Raw genomic sequence first — 27,040 nt, forward strand, 5'->3', positions numbered from 1 at the left:
GTCCTGCAGCTAACACTGAGTTTGGCAGAAAATAGGCATCAGACAAATGTAACAAATGAGTGAACACATAGGGGAGGAACAGAGAATAGAGGACATTGAAGAAATGTCAGAGGGGTTTGAGTTTGATGTAGCTGACAAGGCAAAATCACCACAGGTTCCTGAGATGGGAAATGACACAGTGGACCCGCCGTACTTCTAATGGACCCATTGCTGAACTCAGCAGCGTTGGTCACAGCTGACAACTCACGCTGGAAGCACTTCATTTCGGGCTTATGTGACTCCCTACTCTCCTGTTTTTCTCCAGGCTACTCCACTAAACACTCCTTTTCAATCGCTTTGAGACCTTGTCCTCCCTTTCCCAATTTCTGAATGTCAATATCCCTCAAATGCAAAAAAGAAAACCAAACAACCTCTTAAATGTATCCCTAGCTCCTTCCATTCCCTCCCCCACCCCATCTAACTCATCAGCAAATTCCGTTACTTCTGTGCCCAAAACATTTCAAACCTATGTCTCCAGGACCAACACCCTAGTCCTGCAAAAACATCCTAGCAGATCTCATCTCCTCTCCTACCTGCTTCGTTCATTCTCCGCATAAAAGCCATGAAATCTTTAAATGATGTAACTCTGATTCATATCACTCTTTGCTACCACTTTTCTATGACTTTCTAGGGCACTTTGGATGAAATCTAAACTTCTCAACACTCAGGCTCTTTGTATCCACTAGGCATTTCATTCATCGCCTACTGCCGAGGCCCGCAGTGGTTCTCAACCTTCCTAATGCCGTGACCCTTTCATACAGTTCCTCATGTTGTGGTGACCCCCAAACCATAAAATTATTTTCGTTGCTACTTCATAACTGTAATTTTGCTACTGTTATGAATCGTAATGTAAATATCTGATATGCTATATGTGTTTTCCGATGGTCGCGACCCACAGGTTGAGAACCGCTGGCCCTAGGGGCTGAGGTCTTGTCAAGGGCCTATAACAAGTATTTGAGATAGGAGGGGATGGAGGAGGGGAAACGGACTCCAAAAAACTACAACATCAAAATTAATAAATGTGTGTGACTACATAACAATATGTCAACTAATCCTAAATTTCAAATCAACCTTTCTGTAGTTCTTTGTATATTTTATTTTAATGAGGGATGTGGGTACATGGTATTTTGTGGAATATAATGTGGAGGAGGTCCTCCCAAACAGGACTACAGGAGGCCGACAGGGGTTCTAAAATGACCCTTTTAGGCCTTTAAGGTCCTGCATGTGCCCATCTGTGCCTGCGTCTCCATGATCTCCATGATGCCATTCTCCTACCTGCTCGCTAAACTCAGCCAGCCAGCCTTGCAAATTCCTAAGCTGCACCAAAACCTTTCCCCGTGTTCCCTCCTCCCGCCAACCAACACTCATCCTGACTGGCTCCTTCCCACCTACTCGTTTTCCACTTAGTAACCTCCTCACAGGGACCCCCCTGACCTGTCCATCTCAAGTAGGCACAGGTGCCCCCCCAACGACCTGTTCTGTCGCCTTCTTTCCTCCATAACCTTGCTCTCCATCTGTAGTTTATTTTGTCCGTTTATTCTATCTTCCCATGACACTAATAAGCTCCATGAAGCGAGAAACTTCATCTTGTTCTCTGTTGTATCCTTAGGACCTACTCTAGTGACTGGTGCAGAGCAGGCCTCAATGAATAGCCGCTGAATTTGTGAATAATGAAGGAGAACTTTATCTTCGAGGGAGGAGGGCCAAGCCGGAAAGATTTGCCGTGGACTCCATCTTGGGAGGCTGGAGGCACTCTTCTTCCTCTGATTCTAGGCCCCCAGATGGGTTTCAAAAGGAACGTTTGGATGTTTTTCCCCACAGAAGTTCTGATGAAAGCTCCTGTAACTTACCCTTTTGGGGTGGGGCTGGGGGAAATAAAAAAATGGACTCAAAACTAGTTTGAAAGGGAAGGAAGTGGTTGAGGGCAGGTGGATGGCTCCCCAGGTTGGGGCACTTCCTTTGTCCCAGCCCCGCCCCCGGATTCTAACGGCTCCACCCCTTCCTGTCTTCCGCTGGGAGCCAGGAATGGCTTGTGCCACGGGTTCCGTGTTCCGGGTTCCAGCGCCAGGGCCCTCATCCTCGTTAATTATTCAAGATGGAGGAGGACACTAGGAGAGGCGCCCTTATTAATATTCATGAGGGGGCGGGGCCTCCCTCCCGCTGGGGCTCCTGGGAGGATTCTAAAGTCTTCTCGAGGCCACTAGGGCTCCTGGGAGGCGCGACCGCAGCGCCGGAGCGGATCCGAGCCGGACCTCTCTTCCCGGCCGGAAAACCTCGAGGAGATTTTTCTTAAAAAACTTTAAGAAATTTGAGGATGGTGGGGCACAACGACTAACTCCCATCTTCCTGTGATTCTTTAGCCGGAAAACGGTCACATTCTGTGGTAAAAAGAGATCTGTTTCCCCGTCTTTTCTTGAGGTAGTTTCCCTCTCCTGATGGACTGAAGGGGGTGAGAGATGCACCCGGTGCGGCGCGGTCCGTGGGCCGCCGGTTTCTCTCGCGTGGCCTCTAGTTGGCCGCGTTGGAGGTGTTCGGGGCTCATCCCCGGGGAGACGGGGTGCGTCTCTTCAGAAGGTTTTCTGAGGGTCGAACAAAATCGAAAGCCCGGCGAATCGCCGTGGGACGACTTTCCCTGAAAGGCAGGAAAAAGTTCCGCCAAGAGGGCGCTCCAAGCCTTCGGCACACAGTCGGGCTGGGCCGAGGGCCCGGGAACCGGTGCTGCTCTTGTTTCGGGGTGTGGCTCTCGCTCCCCAGAGGGGCCAGAGGAACCCAGCAGCAATCTGGGGGGGACACCTTGTAGCTTTTCCAGAAAAGTCTTCCCCGTCCAGGTCTGAGTGAGAGGAGACCCGGTGGTGAGGAGAGGCTTTGGCTTCAGAAGGCCCCGGGCACGGTGCTTCCACCCGCCGACGCCCCAGTGTCCCGGGAGGCGCGATGTTTATTCTCCAACATGGTGACTCCGAGGCGCCCACAGGCCCACCCTCCTCCCAAGGCCCGCAGAGAAGCGACCCCCGGGCCCGATCTGTCTGGATAATAAGCGAAAATGCTTTAAAATGCCCCCTGGGAGGGAAAACCACCCCCACCCCCTCGCGGTGAAGGAACTGACTCTTCCCCTGGGTGGATCACAGGCAGCCCTTAGATCTGTTCCCTGTGGAAGAAATGGCCATTTTAATTACAATTTAAAAAAGATTACAAAACAGTATGAAGAGTGATTCCCCCCCACCCCCTTTTTTTTTTATAAAGAAATATATACGTGAGGTTCTGGGATGATGTAAACCAACGCGTTCAGGAGCAGACTGAATCTCCCCAGTGTTGTCCCGCCGCGCGGTGTGCGCGGCCCCGACGGCGGCCCGGCCGGTCTCTGCTCCGCGCGAGGCCCGGGGCTTCCCGCGCGTGCGGCTGTGTAACTGCTCCGAGGCCCGCCTGTCGCCTTCCAGGTCGCCTAAGTAACCATGTGGCTTCGGCAGTTTTTCTGGCAAAGGGAGGAAGGGCACTTTGGCCAGAGAGTGTGCGGCGGCGGAGCGAGGCCTCGGCTGTCCCCCGGAGACCGGCTCCGGCCCGGGGCTGAGGCTGCGCGTCCGCCTGTGAAAGACCGTGTTTCTCCGAACGGGAGCGCGCGTGGCCGTGTCACGCGGTGGTTTGTTTGTTGTTTAATTATTATTTCGTATCAGTAAATATCGGTGGTTTTTCGTTCCCCCTAAGAAGTGTTCATTTTGAAAGGAGGTTGGTGTAGGCCCTTCCTGAGACCGGCCGGTGGCTGTGGTCCACCGCAAGTGAAATCGAGGGGACGTTGTCACTCATTGATTGATTGGTCTTATTAATGTCCCAGGACTTTCACTTCACTGCTTATTTGTAGATTTACACAGCATGTCGCTGCTCCTGGCCAGGCAGCCTTCTGAGTCTCGTAGAGCGAGCACAACTTTGAAAGCTCGAAACTTTGTCTCTATTTTTTATCTCTTTGTTTTTATTATTTCTAGCAAAAGATGTCAGTGCCCAGTTTTAAAGAAAGAGAAAAAACGTTACTGCAAAAATTTAAAGCTACATCCATATTTTGACTTTTTCATGTAAAGGTTATAAAAGCAACATAGTAACTGACAGAAATTGGATGTGTTGAATTTGTTATATTGTTTTCTTTTGTGTTAAGTCTTTCTTTTTAAAATGTTTGCATATTAGCCCTAACTGGTTTGGCTCAGTGGATGGGGCGTCGGCCTGCGGACTGAAGGGTCCCGGGTTCGAATCCGGTCCAGGGCATGTACCTGGGTTGAGGGCACATCCCCAGGAGGGGGTTTGCAGGAGGCAGCTGATCGATGTTTCTAACTCTCTGTCCCTCTCCCTTCCTCTCTGTAAAAAATCAGTAAAATATATTTTAAAAAATAATAAAATAAAATGTTTGCATATTAGACTAGATTTCATCCAAATATATTCTCGTTTTCTACTAAAACTCTTTAGAATATTTTGCTAAGAGAAATATTTTTAAATATTTCATATCATACCGTAATGACTGTACTGGTGGGAACTCCATAAATTGGACACCATATTAAAAAGCTTTGTAAATATATAGAGAGGCCACTATTTCCCATCAAAATATCAACCTCTTCATTTAAAAAAAACAACAGTTCTTCATCAGTATAATTTCCTTTCTTCTTTGTCTCTTGTACGTTGTTTTTTCTAACCAGGATAAGTTCACAAGATAAAAAAAGGATGGCATCTAGAGTAAATACCAGTTTCACTTTGATTCCCAACCAAAAATACAGACGTAGTAGTCGTCGATCCAGCCATGTTTCCAACACCCTGGACTCAGATTCTCAGCCCTTATCAGCACTTGGACATTTTAGAGCCTTGCCATTGGAAATATTCCAAATAATCTTAAGATATTTATCAGGTGAGGGTTGGGGACTATATTTTTGTTTTTCCCAAGAACTAGTTTGTCATCTTTGGCCATGCTAGAATTAATGGTGTTCACCGTAAGATTATTTTCCAAAGTTTCATCATTGTTAGGTAAGAGATACAATGAGAAAGTACAATACTCAAACTCTCTAAGCATGCTTCTAATTATAATGACATGGTAACTTGACTATTACATCCCAAAATATTCCTAATTTATTGAGCACTGGATTTAAAACAATTTTAAGATTTTCCTCTTTATTTTTACTATTATTTAGTATCATTATTAATGAGCAAACATCAATTATTACACTGTCCTAACAGTGACGTTCTTGTCTTTGAGCCGTTCATATATGTGTATATTTTTCCTTTGGTAGTGAAGGATGTCAGCATGCTGAGCATGGTGTCCAAAACAGTCAGCCAGCACATTATTAATTATATCTCAACCGCATCAGGAAGCAAAAGACTTTTACTACAGGACTTTCATAACCTTGAGCTGCCTGGCAAGAGACAAGACTCTGTTGTATTGGAACACTACAGATCTCTAGGTAATTTGTGTAATAAGAATTGTAACAAGCAAAGAACTATACTTAATGGGATTTTATTATACATTTCTGTGAGACTCATGGGAAATGAAATATTTCCTAATATGTGCCGATTTCTATGATGCTTTTGTCTTCAATGTGAGGACTTTCCCTTAACAGCAGTCTCTTACACTTATCTTTAAAGACAAGAGAATGCCCTTTAATGTAAAGTGTCAGCCCTTGTGATTTCATGTGGATACAGTGTCACCTATGCTTTTTTCCTAGGTGGCTTACCAGTTTAGGAACTTGATGTATATTGTATTTTATTTCCTGTGGATCTACTGAGTTTATCTTTATACCTCTTTTCCCTTTCAACCATAATCTGGTCCTTAAAATAGAAAAGAAATTTAAACACTTTATTGTGGAAGATCACTTATTCTTTTATTCTTTTATCAGAACCAATGGCTTTTTTAAAGCATTGTACAGTTTACTAATAAGTCATTATGTTATGATTAAATTAATATTACCAAAGGAAATTTACATAATCTTTTTTCCCTTGATTTGTATTCATTTGTCTTTCACTCCATTTATTGATTTTATTTTTCCTAAGAGTGCTAAAATAAAATTCTATTTTTACTTAATTAATGACAACAATTTAATGATGAAATCACTTTATAATTAACCAAAGCATGACAATAAAACCAAATATCAACGTGATCTTAAGATTTAAATAAAGGTATACAGGTGAGTTAATGAATATTATGTTTTAGTAGCCCAAGGATGCCTAGCTTTAAGGTAATAAAATAAGACTATATAGATGTGTAAATATATAAAACTGTATTTGACAGGTATATTTAACATGACTAAATGAAAGGTATATAATTTGATTATAGTGTTATTGGCTTCAGCTTTTATGATTAGGCTTAATAAAGTCTGTAACAGAATATGCAGTTACTTTTTGCTACTTGTTATTGTAAATATCTTTTTTCAAGCATCAGTAGTTGCAGAGAAAGTGGTACTTGGTTAGGTAATGAGCTTATTCTTGGTTTTGATCTGAAAAAGTTTTTTTCCCCTGACCAAGGCTCAATTGCTTAAACAAACAAACAAAGCATTAAGACAATTATATGGATAAGTCAGTTAAAAATACAAATGTGTGTCCCAGCTGGTTTGTCTCAGTGGATAGAGTGTCTGCCTGCGGACTGAAGGGTCCTGGGTTTGATTCCAGTCAAGGGCACATGTGTGGGCTGTGGGCTGGATCCCCAGTAGAGGACATGCAGGAGGCAGCTGATCAGTGATTCGCTCTTATCATTGATGTTTCTCTCTCTCTCTCCCCTCTCCCTTCCTCTTTGAAATCAATAAAAGTATATTTTTAAAAAACACAAATGTGTATTGATCTTAATAGCTACATTTTTAAAACAGTTTTAGTCATGTAATGATTGTAACCTTATTTTAATTTTGATGCAGATATCTGGCTTATGACTGATTCTTTAGGTAAATGTTTGATGTACTTACATTTTCTCATGTTGCTATTCCTATCTGATCTGTTCTTATTTTCAGACTTTAATGTAACATTTTCAGATTCCTGCTCTTTGAATATTATAAATTTTAATTTGCTTCTCCATACAAAACAGAGCAGATGGCCAGTGGGGAAAGAACATTACATCTGACTATTTTAGTGAGAAGAAATTAAAGAAGTTGGTCTCCAAAGGATATAACAGAGCACTTGTGTTTAAAAAAAAAAAAAAAAATGTCAGCCTGTATTGGTTTATATGGTGAATTGCAACCCTTAAAAATAGAGGAGTTTTACATTAGAAAAGGCAACCAACATTAATTATAGCTTGCAATTCCCTAGCTATGATATACCATGGGACTGAATGCCAAAACATGAAAGGAAAAGAACTCAGCCTAAAAACCAAACACTGAAAATGTCTTTTTATGTACAAAAATAGGGAGGGTTTATGTTTAAAAGTCAATTCTGTTCATGTGTTATCCAAACATAGCAACTTCTAAAAATAAATTAGATTCTCATATAGTCTAAAGAATTATATGAAGTAGTAATTATATTATGTTTAAAAAAAGTAAATGCAGAGAAAATAAAAACTGAATAAGAGCCATGATATTCAGGCATATATTTTCCTTCCATATATCTTATTTTTAATTTGAGAATATTTGCCCTCATAGGAATGTTAACAATGTATTGCCATTTTAGGAAAACAGACCACTTAAAGTTCGAGGAAACAAATCAGTCACTTCCTGTCACTGTAGTTGAAGTAACAGATCTCTCTGGGAAATTGAAGAGCTTTTTTTCATTTTTAAATATCTGAACACAAAATTCTATACATTCTTAACATGCAAACACCATAAAAGGATATCTTTGAAGGAAGAAATAGATATTTCATCCAAACTGGATATTTTCTGTGAGCAAAAATGACTTCAAACCTCTGAAATTTCAAGGACTTATGACTTTAATTTTTTTTTCCAAAAGGAATACAAAATCTCTTTTCCCATTTTTCCATGTTTTGCAATTCAAAACATTTTCCTTTGTGGACATGAGGCTGATTTCAAGAGATATTGGAATATGTTTTCTATGGAATAAAGACAATATAAAGTTTCCTAGTGTATTTTTTGTCTTGTATCTTTTAAAATCTAAATAATTTTAAACGTTTCCATATCTGTCCTATAGTATCAATTTCATAATATTTTATAAGATTTTATATCAGTGCCTCTTAGGTTGACATCAGAGTCACCTGGTATTCAACATATAAATGTTATACCCTTCCTCCCAAAATTCCTCTTTAAAAAAATCTATCAGCTCACAGTTCACTGTGGTATACTATACTTAACTTTCAGGAAACATTATGCAGTGCTTTATAGATATATTTTAATTGATTGCACTTTATAGATATTTTTTAATTGTTGTCACTGTTTTTACGTGTGTTTGTTTTACTTTCTCAGGTTTACTGTTTAAAAGATGTACATTGTTGCTACCCACAAAAGAAAGACTAAAGTACATTCACAAGATACTCGCAGAAGTAAGATTATACTTCTGAATTAGTTCTCAATCTTGATTTCCAGTAAGATTGTCTTATACTCACTTAAGTTCTATTCTTAATTAGTAAAACTTCATGAATTAGTACTGAAAAATTAATTGATGATAATCTAATACTTTACCAAGCACTCAAAGATTATAAAACACCAAAATGTAGTATAGTAATCTTTTACTTATTGTAAAAAAATTTTTATATAACTAAATACATCACTTAAGGTTATTAGGCTTATGAGTATAGAAGTATTTTTATGCCACATGAGAATCATGAGGATGTTTTAAACTGGTGATTTAGATATTTTATTAAAATGAAGTAATTTCTGAATGTTAAAATATACAAAAAACATAGGAAAGTATTTTAATATATAAAATAACCCTTTTATGATAATTTATGACTTGGAAATGTATATCAATGTATTATAATCTCTATGTAAGAAAATGAGTTTTACTATTCAAACCCAAACATACATACAAATACTGATGGTTCAGTTCTATACTCAGTAGTATGCAAACTATTTCTCATGCACTAGCTTTTTTCATGTCAATATTTGCATTGAATTCAGGTCTATATTATTATAGCAGCTTCCCAGATGACCTTTCTGCCATCCATTTCTTCAGTCCCCAAGACAATGAATCAAGGTTATTCTTCCTAAAGCATCACTTTCATCAAGTTAACTTTCTTGCTTAAAAATCTTTCAGTGGCTACTCAATTTTAGCAAGATAAGGTCCAAAGCCCATAGTTGGTATTTAAGGTTCTCCCTGACATGCAACTGTACTTCCTATTACTTTGAGTCTAGTTAAGTTGATCATATTTTTATTCCCAAATGAAGTTTTTTTATTCCTACCTCCATACAATTTTGCACTTATTGTTTCCCTCACCAATCTTTTCCATTTGTTATGTCTGAATCCTACTTTAGACATTGCTTGTTTCACATCCTTCATAAGCTTTTTTTTATCATTTCCTTGCTTTCATAATTACTGATGTACTTTTTTGGTCATTTTGCCATTTATACATATTCTAACCTTAAATCATCAAAGTAACTTCACATGTGTATATCTTATTCTCCTAAATAAATTGTGAGCTCCTTGAAGGCAGCCTTTGCTTTATATTTCTTTCATAATCCCCACCTATATAACAATGCTAATCAATGTTATTTAATGTTATTAACATTATTTTCAGTTAATACTGAAAAAACGTTTACATTTCCACTGAATTCGAATGTCAAACGTCAAATCATTGTACAGTTCCACTGAAAAGAAAGAATGAATAGTTGTTCTCTTTACAGGTTCCCTGTTTTAAATTCAATGGCTGTGCAGCTCCTATGCAGTGTTCAGGATTATCATGTTATGGCATGCTTTTACAGGTACTTTTTTATTATTTTTTTAAAATATATTTTATTGATTTTTTACAGAGAGGAAGGGAGAGGGAATGAGAGTTAGAAACATTGATGAGAGAGAAACATCGATCAGCTGCCTCCTGCACACTCCCCACTGGGGATGTGCCCGCAACCAAGGTACATGCCCTTGACCGGAATTGAACCTGAGACCCTTGAGTCCACAGGCTGATGCTCTGTCCACTGAGCTATACTGGCTAGGGCGGTACTATTTTTTTAATGAAAGAAGAAAATGTTTTTGAATTGTTGACAAGTAGAGCATGTAATCCATTGTTCCATGGGAAAATAAAGGTAATAATAATCTAAAAAAAGAACAAAATAGCCCTAGCTGGTTTGGCTCAGTGGATAGAGAGCATCAGCCTGTGGACTGAAGGGTCCCGGGGTTGATTCCAGTCAAGGGATCCCCAGTAGGCATCCGACCAATGATTCTCTCTCATCATTGATGTTTCTCTCTCCCCTCTCTCTTCCTCTCTGAAATCAATAAAAGTATATTTCTAAAAATATTAAGAACAAAATAAAATTGTAAAAATTTGACGTGTTAGTCTAGTAATGTTTGCCACCTCAAATTTTCTTCTTGGGTTTCTCACTAGTAAGAAATGTTTAACATTTACCTGCTCTATACCAATGTTCTCAACATTTCTAGCCACTGTTGTAAAGACTAGAAACAGTGTGAGGTGAGGTGTGTGTGTATGTGTATGTAATGAGTTTTAAGTCTTGGGCTAGTTATTTGAGATGTGATTTTAGAAATAAACTGTATGAAAAAATTGTAACTAAGGTGATAGATGTAACTAACCCCCATGTGGTAACCATTTTGCAATATGAACATATATAAAATTACTACATTGTATGTCTTTAATTTACATGTCAGTAATATCTCAGTAGAGCTAGGAAAAAAGAAAAAAATCAGTTGTATGATTTTAAGAATATTTTGTCGACACTCAATTGCTTGAGCCACACTCCCCGGGCTTAATTAAACTTTTATTATAAACAAAGAAGATAATAACATAATGTAATGTTATTCAATATTGATAATATATTATACGATCCTAAGTAATTTACATGTACTAACTTTTAAAACTTACAACAACCTTATGAGGTTTACAACAGTCTTACAACAATCTTGCTTATGTCCCAGCCTGGTAGCCACCTTCTGATCCCAGGGTAGGCCCTTCTACCAGCATTCTTTCAAGATAGATTTTTTTCCTTTCTTTCTTTCTTCTTTTAGAGGGCAGGTAATGTAAGCACGTGTATTTATATAAAATAAAAAAGGTGTAAAGTGAAAAGTAAGTCTCCCTCCAAGACCTGTCCCTTGTCCGCTGAGTGCCCTTCAGTAGAATTAACCAATGTTAGCAGTTTCTTGTATGTCCTTCCAGAGATAATAGATTAATTTATACACTTCTGAAATCCAGGTCAACTATTTTAAGAAATCTTCAAAATCTAATTACAGTTGACCCTTGAACAACACGGGCATTAGGGGCACCAACCTACACACAGTTGAAAATCTGTGTATAACTTTTGACTCCCCCAAAATGTAAGTTGTCTCTTGGCATTCTAGGGAGATTGGTTCCAGGACTCCACACAGATACCAAAAGCCATGGATGCTCAAGTCCCCTATATAAAATGACATAGATCAGCGCATTCAGTCAGCGCTCCATATCTGTGTGCTCCCAACCTCACATTGAAAACACTACAGGTATTTGCTGAAAAAAATCTGCATAAAAGACCTGCGCATTATAAGCCTGTGTTGTTCAAGGGTCAACTGTATAGTGATATACCATTTGAATTTCTTTTCCATAGATGTTTATACATTTGGATTTGCTCAAAAATAATTATTAAATTTTGCTCTAAGAACATTTTTTTGCTTGTTCACATCCAAATGTCATAAATGCTCATAATTGTCACATTAAAATGAAATCATTATCCTTTGTAAGCAATATCATAATGATAGCTAGAGGGGGTTAAAGGGGTTCTACTGTAGTCTAAAACTAAGCCACAGTATGCTTATGAGTCAGACGTCTAAAGCTGTGTTTGAGGGTTTGGGCCTTTGTTATTTTCCTCATACTGACAGAGTTCAAGATTCAGTATCATTTAGAAGTTCTCTGAAAACATACTCCCTTTACAATGAAAAAGAAACTGGATTTGGAGCATTCCTATATTTTATGTAAAATATCTTATTAATGTCAATAGTTCCATAGTGGATAAAAATTACAAATCACCTGGATCACGTGCTATGACAGTTATGTGCTCATAAGGCAATAGTGACTTATGTTATGATTTGAGGTCTAAACATCTGCAGTGTTTCATTTATTTTATTATCCTCAGACCTTAACAGCAGGTTGGGATGAACTTGAGTGCCATCGTGTTTTTAACTTTTTATGTGAGCTGACTGATCTCTCCCGCAAAATGCAGACCATTGTCTTCAGCAAACCAGGTAAAGAGCCAAAATTCAGAAATAACATATGGAAGTTAAAATAGAAAAAAAGCACAGTTCAAAAGGATATTTAAAAATAAATTGTGGTATCTGTTTATAGTAAAACAACAAAGAAATATAAGAGAATGATAAACACTGAATTGGATAGTGAGTCTCAAGTGGCATGTGAGTAGAGAAAGAGAAGTACTCAGAGGGCTTCAACTTAAGCTGGGTACATGCCATAATATGAATGAACCTTCAAATCATTATGCTAAGTGAAAGGATCTAGTCACAAAAGACCACATACTGTATGACTTCATTCATATGAAATCCCAGAAGAGGAAAATTTATAGAGACAAATAATAAATTATTGGTTGCTTAGGGCTGGGAGTGGTAACTGAAAGAGCAGAATTTCTTTTTTGAGATGCTCAAATATTCTAAAATTCACTTGATGATAGCTGCACATATCTGGGAATATACTAAAAACCATTGAATTGTACACTTTAAATGGGCAAATTGTATGCTATGTAAATCATATCTCAATAAAGCTTTTTTAAAACAATCCCTTAGCCCTGACTGGTTTGGCTCAGTGGATGGAGTGTCGGCCTGCAGACTGAAGGGTCCCAGGTTCAATTCCGGTCAAGGGCATGTACCTTGGTGGTGGGCACATCCCCAGCGGAGGGTGTGCAGGAGGCAGCTGATTGATGTTTCTCTCTCATCAATGTTTCTAGCTCTCTGTCCCTCTCCCTTCCTCTCTGTAAAAAAATCAATAAAATATATTTAAAAAACAAAAAACAATCCCTTAATAATCTAAACATTTTACAGAGGAAAGTGAATTAATGATTTTAGTATATTAACAATTGTATAATAATAAATTTGACTTATTTATTATGCACATCAACCTTTCTAAGAAAAATGGTTTACAAGCCTTTTGTGTTCATAGGAAATTCCCGAAAACTAGAGTTAAGGATCAGACTGTTCTGTAGGAATGTCCTGTTTGATCATTGGACACATAGAAGTGATTCTGCTTTTTGGTTGACACGTATATTAAAACCATGGCCAATGGTGAATCAGGCAAGATTACTATATATCATCTTTGGACCAATATCTCCTCAAGATGGTGAGCATCTATTTTTTAGCAATATATGTTATAAAACTGGTTAATTACTTTTACTTTAGGAAGCATATCTTTTTGTACCCGCTCAGTTTCATCATTCCTAATGACTAAAATGTTTCATGATTTCATGAGTTTATACTACATTAACTTGTGCATAACTTAAGCTTCAAGATGGAAATTGTTCCCTGCAGGCCACTACCAAATATTTTCCTATCATCTCTGGATAGGATATAGCTGCTTTTCATTTTTAAACATTATCTTAATTCAAGATTATGTTTGCTGCTGGAGGGGGCCAAGTGCCAGTAAATCAAAGTAGTATATTGATATTGATGTTTTACTTAATTTTGGGTGCATATGATTTTTTAAAATTTTTTTGCCTTTCTAATTAAATTTAGATTAATATTAAAATTAGCATGCAGTTCTTTAGTTCACATTGCCTTATATCAGGAGGTAACTAGTTTAAATTATGTTGAATAGCAGCAAGAAGCCAATCTGCAATTTTGGTGCATAATTCACAAAGAGAATTGGTCATCCTATCTAATAAAAGAGAAACATGGTAATTGGCGTACGACCGCTACCCTTCCCATTGGCTAAACAGGGCAATATGCAAATTAACTGTCAGCCAAGATGGCGGCCGGCAGCCAGGCAGCTTGAAACTAACATGAGGCTTGCTTGCTCCAACATTCCCCGCCTGCCCCTGCAGGCCTCTGAGCTGCAAGCAACTATGTAACAAACATAGAAGCTAAACAAAACCCCAGAAACCCAGCAGGATCGCAACATTGTAAGCAAAGGCCAGAAACCTACTTTCAGCAGTGGAGGCCTAAGAGCTGGAGCTAAGCCTCAAAGCTAAAGCTGGCCCAGAATAAAAAAAAAAAAGAAAAGAAAAAAAGGAGTGGTTGGGAGCTTCAGTCACCCCCAGCCTGAAAACAGCCCTCAGCTCCTCACCCAGACTGGCCAGGCACCCCAGTGGGGACCCCCACCCTGAAGGGTGTGTGACCAGCTGCAAACAGCCATCATCCCCTCACCCAGGCTGGCCAGGCACCCCAGTGGGGACCCCCACCCTGAAGGGTGTGTGACCAGCTGCAAACAGCCATCATCCCCTCACCCAGGCTGGCCAGGCACCCCAGTGGGGACCCCCACCCTGATTCAGGACAATCTTCAGGGCAAACCAGCCGGCACCCACCCATGCACCAGGCCTCTACCCTATATAGTAAAAGGGTAATATGCCTCCCGGCACCGGGATCAGCGTGACGGGGGCAGCGCCCAAACCCCCTGATGGCCCTGCGGCTCTGTGTGTGACAGGGTGCGGCGCCCCAACCCCCTGATCGGCCCTGCTCTGTGTGTGACAGGGTGCGGCACCCCAACCGCCCCCCCCACACTGGCCCTGCTCTGTGTGTGACGGGGTAGAGCCATAACCTCCCCATCGGCCCTGCCCTGAGTGTGAGAGTGGCGGCACCCCAACCCCCTAATTGGCCCTGCTCTGTGGGTGATAGAGGGTGGCACCCCAACCCCTGATGGGCCCTGCTCTGTGCGTGACAGGGGGCTGTGCCCCAACCCCCTGATGGGCCCTGCTCTGTGCGTGACAGGGGGTGGTGCCGCAACCTCCCCATCGACCCTGCCTTGAGTGTGATAGGGGATGGTGCCCCAACCCCCCAATCGGCCCTACCCTGAGCGTGACTGAGGGTGGAATCACAACCTCCCGATCGCCCTGCTCTGTGTATGACAGGGGGCAGCGCCCCAACTCCCCAATCGGCCCTGCTCTGAGCCCGACCAGGGGCTGCACCTAGGGATTGGGCCTGCCCTCTGCCACCTGGGAGCAGGCCTAAGCCAGCAGGTCGTTATCTCCCGAGGGGTCCCAGACTGCGAGAGGGCACAGGCCGGGCTGAGGGACCCCCCTTCCCCCCCGAGTGCACAAATTTTTGTGCACCGGGCCTCTAGTAGGTAAATAATAAAATCAACTGGATTACTCTGTTTTGATATAAGTGTTTAGGAGATCCTCAAATATAGCATGTTCTCTTTTTCAGATTTTATTTTATTTCAGTAAAATTACATTAATTGTTTATTCCAATTTTTGTTACCAGAGTAGCATTATCTTCTAACTAAAAGTACTATTCTGCATGGTGAAACTACCTTTTCTTTACTTCATTTAGCTATTATGGCTGTGCTTCATCACATCAGTCAGAGACATTCAAATTTATACTGTTATCAGAATTGACTTTCATTATGAAAGTAGCACATATAAGTAATAAATTCCATTATGCAATCCAATTTGCTTTTTAAATAATCCATGAAGTCTTTATCACAAAGTCAACTATTCTGTCATAACCTAATTTTTGTTTCAATTATCATTCAGGACAAGTGGTTTGGCAGAAAATGATAGAAGAACCTACAGATGAATCTAGTCTGAAAGGTCTGGCTGATGCCATTAAATTACTATATGACACAGGCATCAAAGAGTGGACAGCAGATGATGTTATCAGTCTTATAGATGAACTATCAGGTAAAATAACATATTTATCACACAGAGTAACATAATTTATTATTAGAATACAGTTATAAAATTATAATAGTAGCCCTGACTGGTTTGGCTCAGCAGATAGAGCATCGGCCTGCGGACTCAAGGGTCCCAGGTTCGATTCCGGTCAAGGGCATGTACCTTGGTTGCGGGCACATCCCTGATGGGGAGTGTGTAGGAGGCAGCTGATCGATGTTTCTCTCTCATCAATGTTTCTAACTCTCTATCCCTCTCCCTTCCTCTCTGTAAAAATCAATAAAATTTATTTTTTTTAAATATTATAATAGTAATTCTACAAATGACTTGCCTACCATTAAATGCTTTAAAATATTTAAAGAATTAGGCATTGTTTGAAGAGACTGGATATAATCAACTTACTTTTCTTTAATTGTGAATGTTATAGGTATATTTTTATTACCATTATTATTTGAAAGCTTCATAATTATTATTTGAAAGCTTCATATATTTTTATTACCATTATTATTTGAAAGCTTTTGCAAGTTCTCAAAAACACCTTCCTTGGTTGTATAAGAAGAAACCCTCTCTTAATGGTATGGCAGAGGTGAAACAATTCTTCCCATTTATGCAAAATTCTTTAGATTCTGAAGTTTTCAAGATTTCTTTCCTTTCACAGGATTAGACCACCTTGCTTGTTGATCTATCTGTAGGAAAAATGCTTTGACTGTATTACTAGTACATGTATAAGAGCTGCCATGACATGGCAGTAATCTCTGTCTCCAGTTAAATGCTGTAATTAAAAAACTAAAGCATTTTTTTCTGAGCTTTTCCCTTGGCAATAATCATATTTCCAATGAAGTGATGTAATATTGCATGTAATTAATGATGTTTACTATAGCTATTGTGCAATTTCTCATTAAGTAACTGTTCTTCCTCTAATGAAAGTGGTTCCTCGTGAGTGGCTTCTAGAAAATAATGCACGTCTCCTAATCCTAAGTGGGAACGACATCTGTTTCACTTTCATGGCTAGTAAAGCTGTGAATGGACGGACCGCTGAACTGGCAAGACTGATAGTCTTTTTGGCTTTGGTAAGTAAAAAAGAAGTTTTCTCTAACAAGTTGTTTAACATCATAGTTGACCTGCCAGGAAGCTGCCCTGAAGGAACTGAAATGTGTACAAAATATTTTGAAAGAATAAGTATATAAATATATATCTTATAATATATACTTATAAAATTGTAAAATATATGTAATAGTCCTGGCCAGTGTGGCTCAGTGGTAGAGCATCGTCCCATGTACCAAAGGGTCTCAGGTTCCATTCTCCTCATCAAGGGCAAGTACCTGGATTGCAGGTTGATCCCAGGCCCCAGTCGGGGTGAGGGCTAGAGGCAACCGATCGGATCGATGTATCTCTCTCATATATCTCATTCTCATTCTCATTCTCTCTCTCTCTCTCTCTCTCTCTCTCTCTCTCTCTCTCTCTCTCTCTCTCTCTCTCATCTCTCTACCTCCTCTCCCTCCCTCCTTTCCACTCTCTCTAAAAAAAAAAAAAAAAATCAATGGAAAAATATCCTTGGGTGAGGATTAACAAAAAATAAATAAATAGTCATAAACTATCGTATTTGGAATTACTCTCTGTATTAACCTCTCCCCACTTTATGTCCACATTGTCATCATACCGCTCTGAAAGTCATATTCTTTTTTCAAAAATTCTGTTAAAAAATAAAGTACTTGCCCTGGCCGATGTGGTTCAGTGGATAGAGCATTGGCTTGCGGACTGAGGGGTCGTGAGTTCAATTCCTGGTCAGGGCACATGCCTAGGTTGTGGCTCGATCCCCGGTGGGTGGCATGCAGGAGGCAGCCGATCCATTATTCTCTCTCCTCATTGATGTCTCCCTCTCTCTCCCTCTCCCTCTCCCTCTCTCTCTCTCTCTTCCTCTCCCTCTCGCTTCCTCTCTGAAATCAATAAAATTAAATAAATAAAAAGTAAAGTACTCTATTTTATTTGCTTCAGAATAATCAATGAGCAGCAGGGAGAGGATGTGGTAGTGAATGGAGGTAAAGGTGAAACAAGATTGGCAAGCTGGAAAGTGGATACACGGGGTTCATTATACTATTCTCTCTACTTTCTATAGTTAAAATGTTTTTCAGAACATTTAAAAATATATTTAATATTCATTTAACAAAAATTGAGTTTTTACTATAGACCATACATTATGTGAGATTCTAGGACTATGGAAATTCATAAAACAGTTATCTGACAGAAAACTGCTTTTAGTGTTTTAAGTGATATTAAGGTATATGTAAATAAATTCAGTGAGATAAGTGCAAAACTATATATGCAGAAAGATACAATCAGAGGTAGCAAAGAGGAGCCGATATGGATGAAAGTAGAGCATAGTGAGGGCTTTCTCAAGCCAAATTTATTTTAAAAAATGAATAGAAGTTCACAAGGCAGATAGAGAGGGCAAATCACTTATTTGGCTACCATCGCAGATGCCAGCTGAACCAATGCTTCAAAAGCAATGGAGTAATCTCAAGTTGGCTGTTGTGAGGAATAATTGAATATAATTCATTTCCTAGGAAATGGAGACAGGATCATTACCAATTCAACTGCTTAAAACATGTATGAAACCTCTGTGGCTCTTTTAAAAATGTGAATAAAGCTACTAAATTAATTGTAATTTCAATATAAATATTTATTTTAATAATTAAACAGATTCTCTCCAAAAGAGAGAGGACGAGAAAGAGAATTGCATGGCTATATTCACAGGACTGTGTGTAGCTCAGTAGTATTTCTGAAGGGTACAATGTAAAGAAGAGGAAGAGGAGGAAGCGTGATTAGACAGAAAGGGAAAGGCTAGGCAATGAAGGGCCTGGCAGACTTTCTGTGGAGCTTGAACACCTCCTCTCACAGGGAGCTGCTGAAAAGTTTTAGGAAGGAGAGTGATCTGATCAGCTTCAAGTTTTTAAAAGGTCACTTTGACAGCACCATAGCAAACAGAATGGAGAGGAAGTCACTGGGTGAAGAAGCCTTCTCCAGAAAGCCTTCCTGATTACCATCTCAACTCTGATCATTCATTTTCCCTAAATTGCCTCAGATTTGTCTTCTCTTTATCTTCATTTACCTAGTGTTCTTAAGCCTTTTTATGTGAGTAGTAAGTTAGCTCCCAAAACAGATCGCAAGTTCTTTGAAATCCAGGATTATGTCACGTGCTTTTCATAGTGCTTTGTACCATTCCTTATACATAAGTAAGCAATACATCTTTCCTGTCAGATTAATATTATTTAGTGACACTACTATAAAGTTTATTTTCATGCTGTATATTATTTGGCTATGTGTTAATATGGCCATTTAGAATGTTAGTAAGTAAACCTTTTTCTTTTCAGTTTTAACTATTAACATGTAGTCTTTTCTTTAAATATTTATCTTTTAAACAATAGAGAGATAAATAGTTCCTATAACTTTCAAGATGGAAAGTTGATAATACTATAAAGTTCTCTTGCCTATTGAAATTTCTTGTTTGTCACCCTGATTAAACTCCTTCAAAATAGAAGCCCTGTCTTTATGGCTTATCATAGTATTTCCACCTCTTAGCATGTGCTCAATCAATATCTATTGCATGAGTGAATGGGCAGAAGTCTTATATTCCATAAAAATAATAATTGTTTTGCTATCTGAGCAATGGTGAGGACGTCCGAACCACCCAGATCTCTGATGCACGAGAAAAATATTAATAATAATAATAATAATAATAATTGTTTTCAATATTCTTACATTAATAATATTCTATGATAAGATACAGAGAACAGACTGACAGTTGGTCTGTGTAAAAATGATTGAAGGGATTAATAAGTACAAATTGGTAGTTACAGAATAGTCACAGATATGTAGACTACAACATAGAGCATATAGTCTATTAATAATATAACTATGTATGGGACCAGTGAGTACATGATTTTCTAACTACTATTCTGTACATATGAAACTAATACCGAATAATATTAAATGTAAACTGTAATTGAAAAGTAAATTGCCCTAGCCATTTTGGCTCAGTGGATAGACATTGGCCTGTGGACCAAAGGGTCCTGGGTTTGGTTCTGATCAAGGCCATGTACCTTTGTTGCAGGCTCCTCCCTGACCCAGGCCCTGATCAGGCATGCAGGAGGCAACCAATTAATGTGTTCCTCTCACATTGATCACATCGATGGTTCTCTCTGCCTTTCTCTCTCTCTTCCAGTCTCCCTAAAAATCAATGGAAAAATATCCTTGGATGAGGACTAACTATATATATATAAATTTTTAAATATATTCTATGATAATCTTGAACCAGAGTTTTCATTTGAAAGCAAAGGAATGTTAGATATAGAAACATTTCTCACTTATAGAATCAATATAATGCCATGTGTAATAAATTATATAAAATCATAAACCATCATACCATCATAGTTAATACAATTTTCAAATTGTATAGCTTTATTTTTTTTTAATATATTTTATTGAGTTTTTACAGAGAGGAAGGGAGAGAGATAGAGAGTCAGAAACATCAATCAGTTGCCTCCTGCACACCCTCCACTGGGGATGTGCCTGCAACCAAGGTACATGCCCTTGACCGGAATCGAACCTGGAACCTTTCAGTTCGCAGGCCGACACTCTATCCACTGAGCCAAACCGGTTAGGGTGTGTATAGCTTTCTTTAAATGAAGATATTCCATAATGCTTTGTATGTCTAAATCAGGTGTGCGAGAAAGAACTATACTGCATGGACTGGGCAGTTAAAATGATGCAAAAAGTCTGTAAAGTCTTTAGTACCTCAGTTGAAAAAAACAACTTCCTGCAGAATGTGGCAAATGCATTTGCATGTATTATAATGGAAATGCTGCAGTCAATTATGTCTGGTGAGTATGCATGTAGATGGTGCACAGGTGTGAATAAAATGCATTCTAGTCTCCACTTGAGACAGGGATAATTCTGTATAGACTTTTATTTCAAAACCAGTGGTTCTCAACCTTCTGGCCATTTAAATACAGTTCCTCATGTTGTGACCCAACTATAAATTTATTTTCGTTGCTACTTCATAACTGTAATGTTGCTACTGTTATGAATCGTAATGTAAATATCTGATATGCAGGATGGTCTTAGGCGACCCCTGTGAAAGGGTTGTTTGACCGCCAAAGGGGTCGCGACCCACAGGTTGAGAACCGCTGTTCTAAACCAAGAATAGAAGGAGTAGATAATTTTGTTTGTTTTTCCGTGAGATATGTTTAGTTTCTGGTTTTGTCACTTTTTAAATCTGATATTAGTTTTAATGGAAAACAAAGTCAAAGAGTGCTCTGAAAGGATCCAATTTCTATTCTACACAACAAAAAATTTTAACTTGCTCACTAATCAACTATCATACTCATCATAATATCCTGTATTTATATAGTTTTAATGTATATTTTATACAGTTTTATTAGGTAGCCAACATGATAATTAACCCTATTTTACAGATGAAAAAACTAAAGCTTAGAGAATATCTGACTTACCCTCGGTCATAAAGTTAAAAGTAACATGGACCAGCATCCTTTTCTTCTGACTGCTAATTCAGTGCTGTTACAGAATTCCCTGATCTCAATGGTTAACATCTGATTAAATAAAGATCAATAACTAGTCTTCTGTTACATATTGCTAGAAAAAATTGGGACATCTTATGTTTTAAATAGATCATATATTTTAAAACTTAACTGTCATTTTTCCCCCCACTGTCCATTCCTGTGTATGGCATATAGGAGACCGAGATGAAGAGGACAGAATCTTTTTGAATTTGTTCCATCTTGTGCATGCTCAAGCTAACTTCCATAAGGAGGTCCTGTATTTGACCATCAATTCTATCTCTACCTAAATACTCAGAAAGCTGTGCATTTAGAGACTACCTCACTGAACTAACAATGAGAAGAATGCTACTTTCCACAATCAAAAAATAGCACCCAAAGAACTTTTTTTCACCCGAGTAATTCTAAAGTTGCACAGAATTTTAGTGGCAACTGCTTATATCATTATTAATATAAAAATTATAGGCAAACCCAAGAATATATTGAGATTTCTCTGGAAAACAAGCTGTGCCTCTCCAGAATTTATAACCTCACACCAAAATTTAGTCTCCAAGAGTCTGGGCCGGCCAGCCTGTATGTATGGGTCTTTGAAGCAAGAGAAAATTTTGTTTTATAGTTGAGCAGACCCAGCTCAACTGTATGTATCTGTACACTGTGCTTAGACTGTGTAGACCTAGCCTAGAGTGTTTTGTGAAGGTTTGCAATATGATGTTTTGGAATGTGCAGATATAAATCACATTTTAAACCACCTTGTTGGCATATAGTTACAAAGAACATTATATTTTGTTCATGTTTTGTATGAACTAACAGATCAAAACCCAAAGGAAGTATGTGTGTATATGTATATACATATCCACAAATATGTATATATGTACATATACACAAATATATATGTTTCTTTAAGACAAATCATACAAAAAGTCTATAAAGAGAGAGGGGTATATAGTATTTTAATACAAATCATATTTTATTTCCTGGGGATTAGAGTAAAATGTTGCAAATAAGGGAAAATATAAAATGAAAGAAAAGTACCTATTCTAATGCCAGCACAATACGCACAAATGATTTGCACTTCTTCCTAAAGCTTTTCTCCCTATCTTGAAAAGTAGAACTTGAAGAAACTGGAAGCATGGATGTTAAAGCAGCCCAGGAGTGGGGTTGTTCTTCACTCAAGTAAATGAATCCTAAGAAGCTCCAGGACTATTTCAGTCTGACTAGCATCACTTTTACTATTAAAGTAGAAAACAGTAGCGCCTACTGAGGCTGAAATAATGCTGGAACTCTCCTGGATTTTCCATTTTCTTCTCCTTGGGTTTGATCATTTTACTTCTGTTGAACACACGACTTTTCCCACTCGACTTTTCAGACACTGGCTTTCTTTTTCTAAGCCCTTGATTTAACTCACCTCTTGAGCTGATAAAGGGGAGAAAAAACTAGACGATATAGAAATTACCTGCAGAAGTAGAATAGAAATTGTGGAAAATTCTCAAGTATTTGGCAAGTGGGGTTCAATAAGAGATTTAATAAGATTGAGGAAGAGTGAAATTTGTGGAGAAAATATAAATTTTGATAACAAGATTTTACTATATTTCAGTAGCATAAGCACTTGACCTTCTTTTATGGATGGTCAGAAACTAACTGCCTTTCTTTGATGGATTGTTCGACTGCAATTCCATCGGTTGCAGGAATTATTTCTCCAGAGTTTAGCATTTACATATTTTTGCAAAAAAACAAGTCCTTGCTTTTATCCTAGTTTCATTTTCTTCCTCTAATTTCGTTTTCTTCCTTCCAGTTCACCACCAAATTATGAAGATTAAAAGTTGGCAGATACCAGAGTACAAAACATTTTAATTAGCTTTTTGTTTCTCTCTCACTCTTTTTCTCTTACATGCTTTGGAAAACCTAACCCATTTATTTATCAACATATTAGTAATTCCAAGTTGAGAATATACTCCATTAGATTATTTGGGGGGTGGGGGGGGAGAAGAAAAATGAAGGAAAGAAAGTAAAAATTTTAATATAAATAGTGAATATTTTAAATAGTTTACTACATAGATGTTGTTTCATTCTCTTAGAGAAGCAATTTTGCATTGTGAAGTTCCCTTGTGTTCCTTGAATTACCTAAGTCTCTACAGCAGTTATTTTCAGAAGTTTACAAAAGAAGAATGGCTTAATTTAAAAGATTTTGACCTGGATTTTGAATCTCATTACACACTTGACATGACTGCTGCTGTAAAATTTGAAAAACACATTATTGCATTATTCTCAATAATTGTGAGATCATTATCTCACCGTCCCCAGAAATTTGGGACATAAAAAATCTGATTCATTCTTTGGGTACAGTAGATAAATGATATCATCTTGCTACCAATAAAAAGTAAATAAAAAAATTCTTCATTCAATTATCAATGGATAAAAATAACTTTTGAGACAAAATTTGCAGTTTCCTCAATTCAATCCAGTTTTTTTTTTTTTTATTGTGTTTTGTTTTGTTTTTTCACTTTTTGGGTCAACAGTAATTTTATTGTAACAGAGAAGCCAGGCTGCAGCAAGTCTACACGATGAAGGTAGATGGTGGTTATCTTTCCAGAGGGTGGATGAAGCCCGAGCCCAGCTGGACAGCAATCCAGTGTTTTGCTGAATATATTTGTCATTAGGAATAAAGTGTGATACCAAATTTTGAAGTGGGAGGCTAAATTGTGAAAGCATATATGTATGTATTATCATTAACATTGATGTTTAAGTGATGGTATATGCAATCATATTGCCACAAAAAAGGAGCATGTGCAAAATGAATAGCCTAAAGGTGTTAGGAGATTGTTCACTTCTAGCTGACTCTAGAACAGTCATAATAACATAACAATACTAGCAATTCAAATCTTTCATTTATCCTGTACCTTTTTCTGAATTAGAAGATTAACCTGGGCTTCTAGCTCTTTTTTTCCTTTTGGTAGTGATTTCCTCAGAATTCTTTGACTTCTATTTGTAAGATGATTTTTACTTCCACTAGAAGGCAAGCCCAAAAAGCTCAATGACAGCATTACATTTAACTTTACTATTGTTTCTAAACACACACACACAGAGGACACCATAATAGTACTAATAACAAACTAATGATGCCACATTTCTTAGACACTAATTTAAAGTTTATTTCTTGTGATAAATACTCTGTACCTTATGAAACCATAAAACATCTATTCTTTTATTTTAATATGTCTTTATTGATTTTGTTTTGAGAGAGAGAGAGAGAGAGAGAGGAAGGGAGAAGGATAGAGAGATAGAAACATAGATGAGCGAGGAACATCATCAATCAGCTGCCTCCTGCATGCACCCCACTGGGGATCAAGTCCAGCAACCCAGGCATGTGACCGGTGACTACTTGGTTCCTGGGTTGATGCTCAACCCCTGAGCCATACCAGGCTGGCTAAAACATCTGTTCTTAACACTTTTTTGGAGAATTCTTTCTCATGCCCTTCTGACTCCTCAACTTTATTGTTTTCACAATCCCAGCAGTAAATTACAGTACCTGGGAAGCCTTTCAGGCATTTAAGAGTTCAAGGCTGCTCTCCATAGCATGAACAATAGGCACCTATTTCACACCTTTCCCATCCTCTGAAAACTTAGTTCATGCTTCCAGTTGTTTTGTTAATAACAAAGATTTTATTGCCATGATAATTATTCACCTTTGGAAATTAGAGCAAGTGTGATGTGCCCAGCAGAAGGTACAAGTGGAGGAACCATCTTATGTCAGCAAAAAATAAACATGAATCCCTTTGTGTGGTTATTATGTGAGTTAACCTCTTTAAGTGAATAGTACTGAATTCTATGATTACAAATATTTATGTCAATAAATATTGTGAAGGATTAAAACACAAAGCTGCTATAAAAGCCTCATATGTCATTGGATACTTTACTAGCAATGTAACTTCTTTACCAATTCCATTAGCAGGCAGCTGTGAACCCTGTAAGAAATCAGGCTGTGGACATAGGCTCCTTGGTTTATTGAAACATTACTAGAATAGGAAAGATGATCTCAAATATAGTTGTTTTGGACAGTCTTCTCTAGGTTAAAAAAAAAGTGCCAAAGGACTGACTAAGAATACTTTTTTTTTAATCAAGAAAGCAAATATAACTTCAGAAAACTCTTTAAGTAATTAGAGACTTTAAAAAAACAAACTTAGTTTAACCCTTGAAAGCCCTTTAAAAACAAAACAAAACAAATGCTTATAGGTATTCTAAGATCATTGCTTCAAGGTGCACAAACTAAAAAGTATGATTGTTATTTTTAAAGAATTGTGTTTATGGTAAAATGTCTTTGATACGTAAATATTTAATATTTGTTCATTTTTATTTAATTTGTTATTTATTTATATTAATAAAATAAAAAGAAAATTAGAAACATTTCTAAGTTGTCCAGAGTTTGTCATTATGCAAGTCATTGAATGTATAAATTCCTTTAAATTATTTCTTGTGGAGGAACTTGTTTTTATTGAAGCTGTTAAAGCTCTACCATGATCAAAATATAAATGTCTTAACATAAAATAATGTTTAATTAGCTATATATATTTATGTATATGTATATTTATGCTTAATATTATAGTATATAAATTAAATAATTTCATTTGCTAGTAGCAATTCATAAATTCATAATAATTCATAATTCATAATAATTCATAATAATTCATAAATTCATAATAATCTGTAACTACAACAGTATTCTATACTATTCTGTTATCTAATTCAGATACCAAATTACCAACCAATTAATATTTCAATTGCTGCTAAAATAGATATGCTACAATTATCAGTTTAATACTAATTTCAAAAAACAAAATATGTAACAAAATATGTATTACCTGTTATTTCCCATGACTACAAGATCTTGCAGTGTTTTTCTAAGAACAAAAAGTTGTTAACTATTTCTAAATGTCTTCCTTAGTATGTTTGAGTTACTAATGGAAGTTGTGTCAATGACTTTTTCAGTTTCCCCCTTTATATATGACTTTGCTTTTATTTTTGTTTAAAATAGATGAGAGCAAAACTAACTTAGAAGAGGCCATTGTAACAAACATTTAGAGGTTGATAAAGGCAAAGTATGTAATTTACAAAGATAATTTTTCCTTTCAACTATTCTTTAGTATTCTATTAAGGGAAATTCCCATTATTTTTAAATAATTTAAATTAAAATGATACTCAAGGGATTTTGAAGTTTGAATAATGCTAATATTAAGCCTCTTAAAAGCAAACATTTTCTGAAAGTTAATAAATTAATGTCATGCTAAGCTTCAAACTCTGAAAGTTTGGGTTTGATTCCATATACCCAGAGCAGTGAGTCTTAGGTGATTCTAGCTTAGTAACATCTATCTTTCCATTATTTGTTTCCCAAAATATATCCTCTTTCTCCTGAAATAAAATACATCCCTTGTCCATACAAACCCCTTATTTTTAATCAAGAAAGCAGGTATTAGTATAATAATTCTTAGCATTATGCCACATTAATTTTTTTCTAAGTAATCTACAATTATTTAGAGATGTTTTTATTGCATTGGTGTGGGCCAAGTA

At 37.6% G+C, this 27,040-nt stretch overlaps 1 protein-coding gene across 3 annotated transcripts; it reads left to right on the forward strand.

The window, feature by feature from the left end:
• Positions 1 to 2,235: 2,235 nt before the first annotated feature.
• FBXO47 (F-box protein 47) lies at positions 2,236 to 25,868 on the forward strand. Of its 3 annotated transcripts, XM_036341257.1 has the most exons (12): positions 2,236 to 2,422; positions 4,713 to 4,918; positions 5,298 to 5,468; positions 6,909 to 6,935; positions 8,400 to 8,476; positions 9,777 to 9,854; positions 12,207 to 12,315; positions 13,238 to 13,414; positions 15,765 to 15,911; positions 16,830 to 16,972; positions 20,623 to 20,782; positions 21,656 to 25,868. In XM_036341257.1, the coding sequence occupies exons 2-12, from the start codon at positions 4,738 to 4,740 to the stop codon at positions 21,766 to 21,768; spliced, it is 1,383 nt and encodes a 460-aa protein (XP_036197150.1). In that variant the 5' UTR covers positions 2,236 to 2,422; positions 4,713 to 4,737; the 3' UTR covers positions 21,769 to 25,868. The 3 variants fall into 3 exon arrangements, with proteins under 3 accessions (XP_036197150.1, XP_036197151.1, XP_036197152.1); XM_036341258.1 differs by lacking the exon at positions 6,909 to 6,935; XM_036341259.1 differs by lacking the exon at positions 4,713 to 4,918.
• Positions 25,869 to 27,040: the final 1,172 nt, after the last annotated feature.

Source organism: Myotis myotis, unplaced genomic scaffold (assembly GCF_014108235.1).
Source record: "Myotis myotis isolate mMyoMyo1 unplaced genomic scaffold, mMyoMyo1.p scaffold_m19_p_17, whole genome shotgun sequence".
Lineage (NCBI taxonomy): Eukaryota > Metazoa > Chordata > Mammalia > Chiroptera > Vespertilionidae > Myotis > Myotis myotis.

What these genes read in the sequence shown, in the direction of transcription:
- FBXO47 (XM_036341257.1), top strand. Translation starts at nt 4,738, where the DNA reads ATGGCATCTAGAGTAAATACCAGTTTCACTTTGATTCCCAACCAAAAA. An exon ending in GGAACACTACAGATCTCTAG is followed by an intron (nt 5,469 to 6,908) that starts GTAATTTGTGTA and finishes ATTTTGATGCAG; the next exon opens with ATATCTGGCTTATGACTGAT. An exon ending in TCTTATAGATGAACTATCAG is followed by an intron (nt 15,912 to 16,829) that starts GTAAAATAACAT and finishes CTCTAATGAAAG; the next exon opens with TGGTTCCTCGTGAGTGGCTT.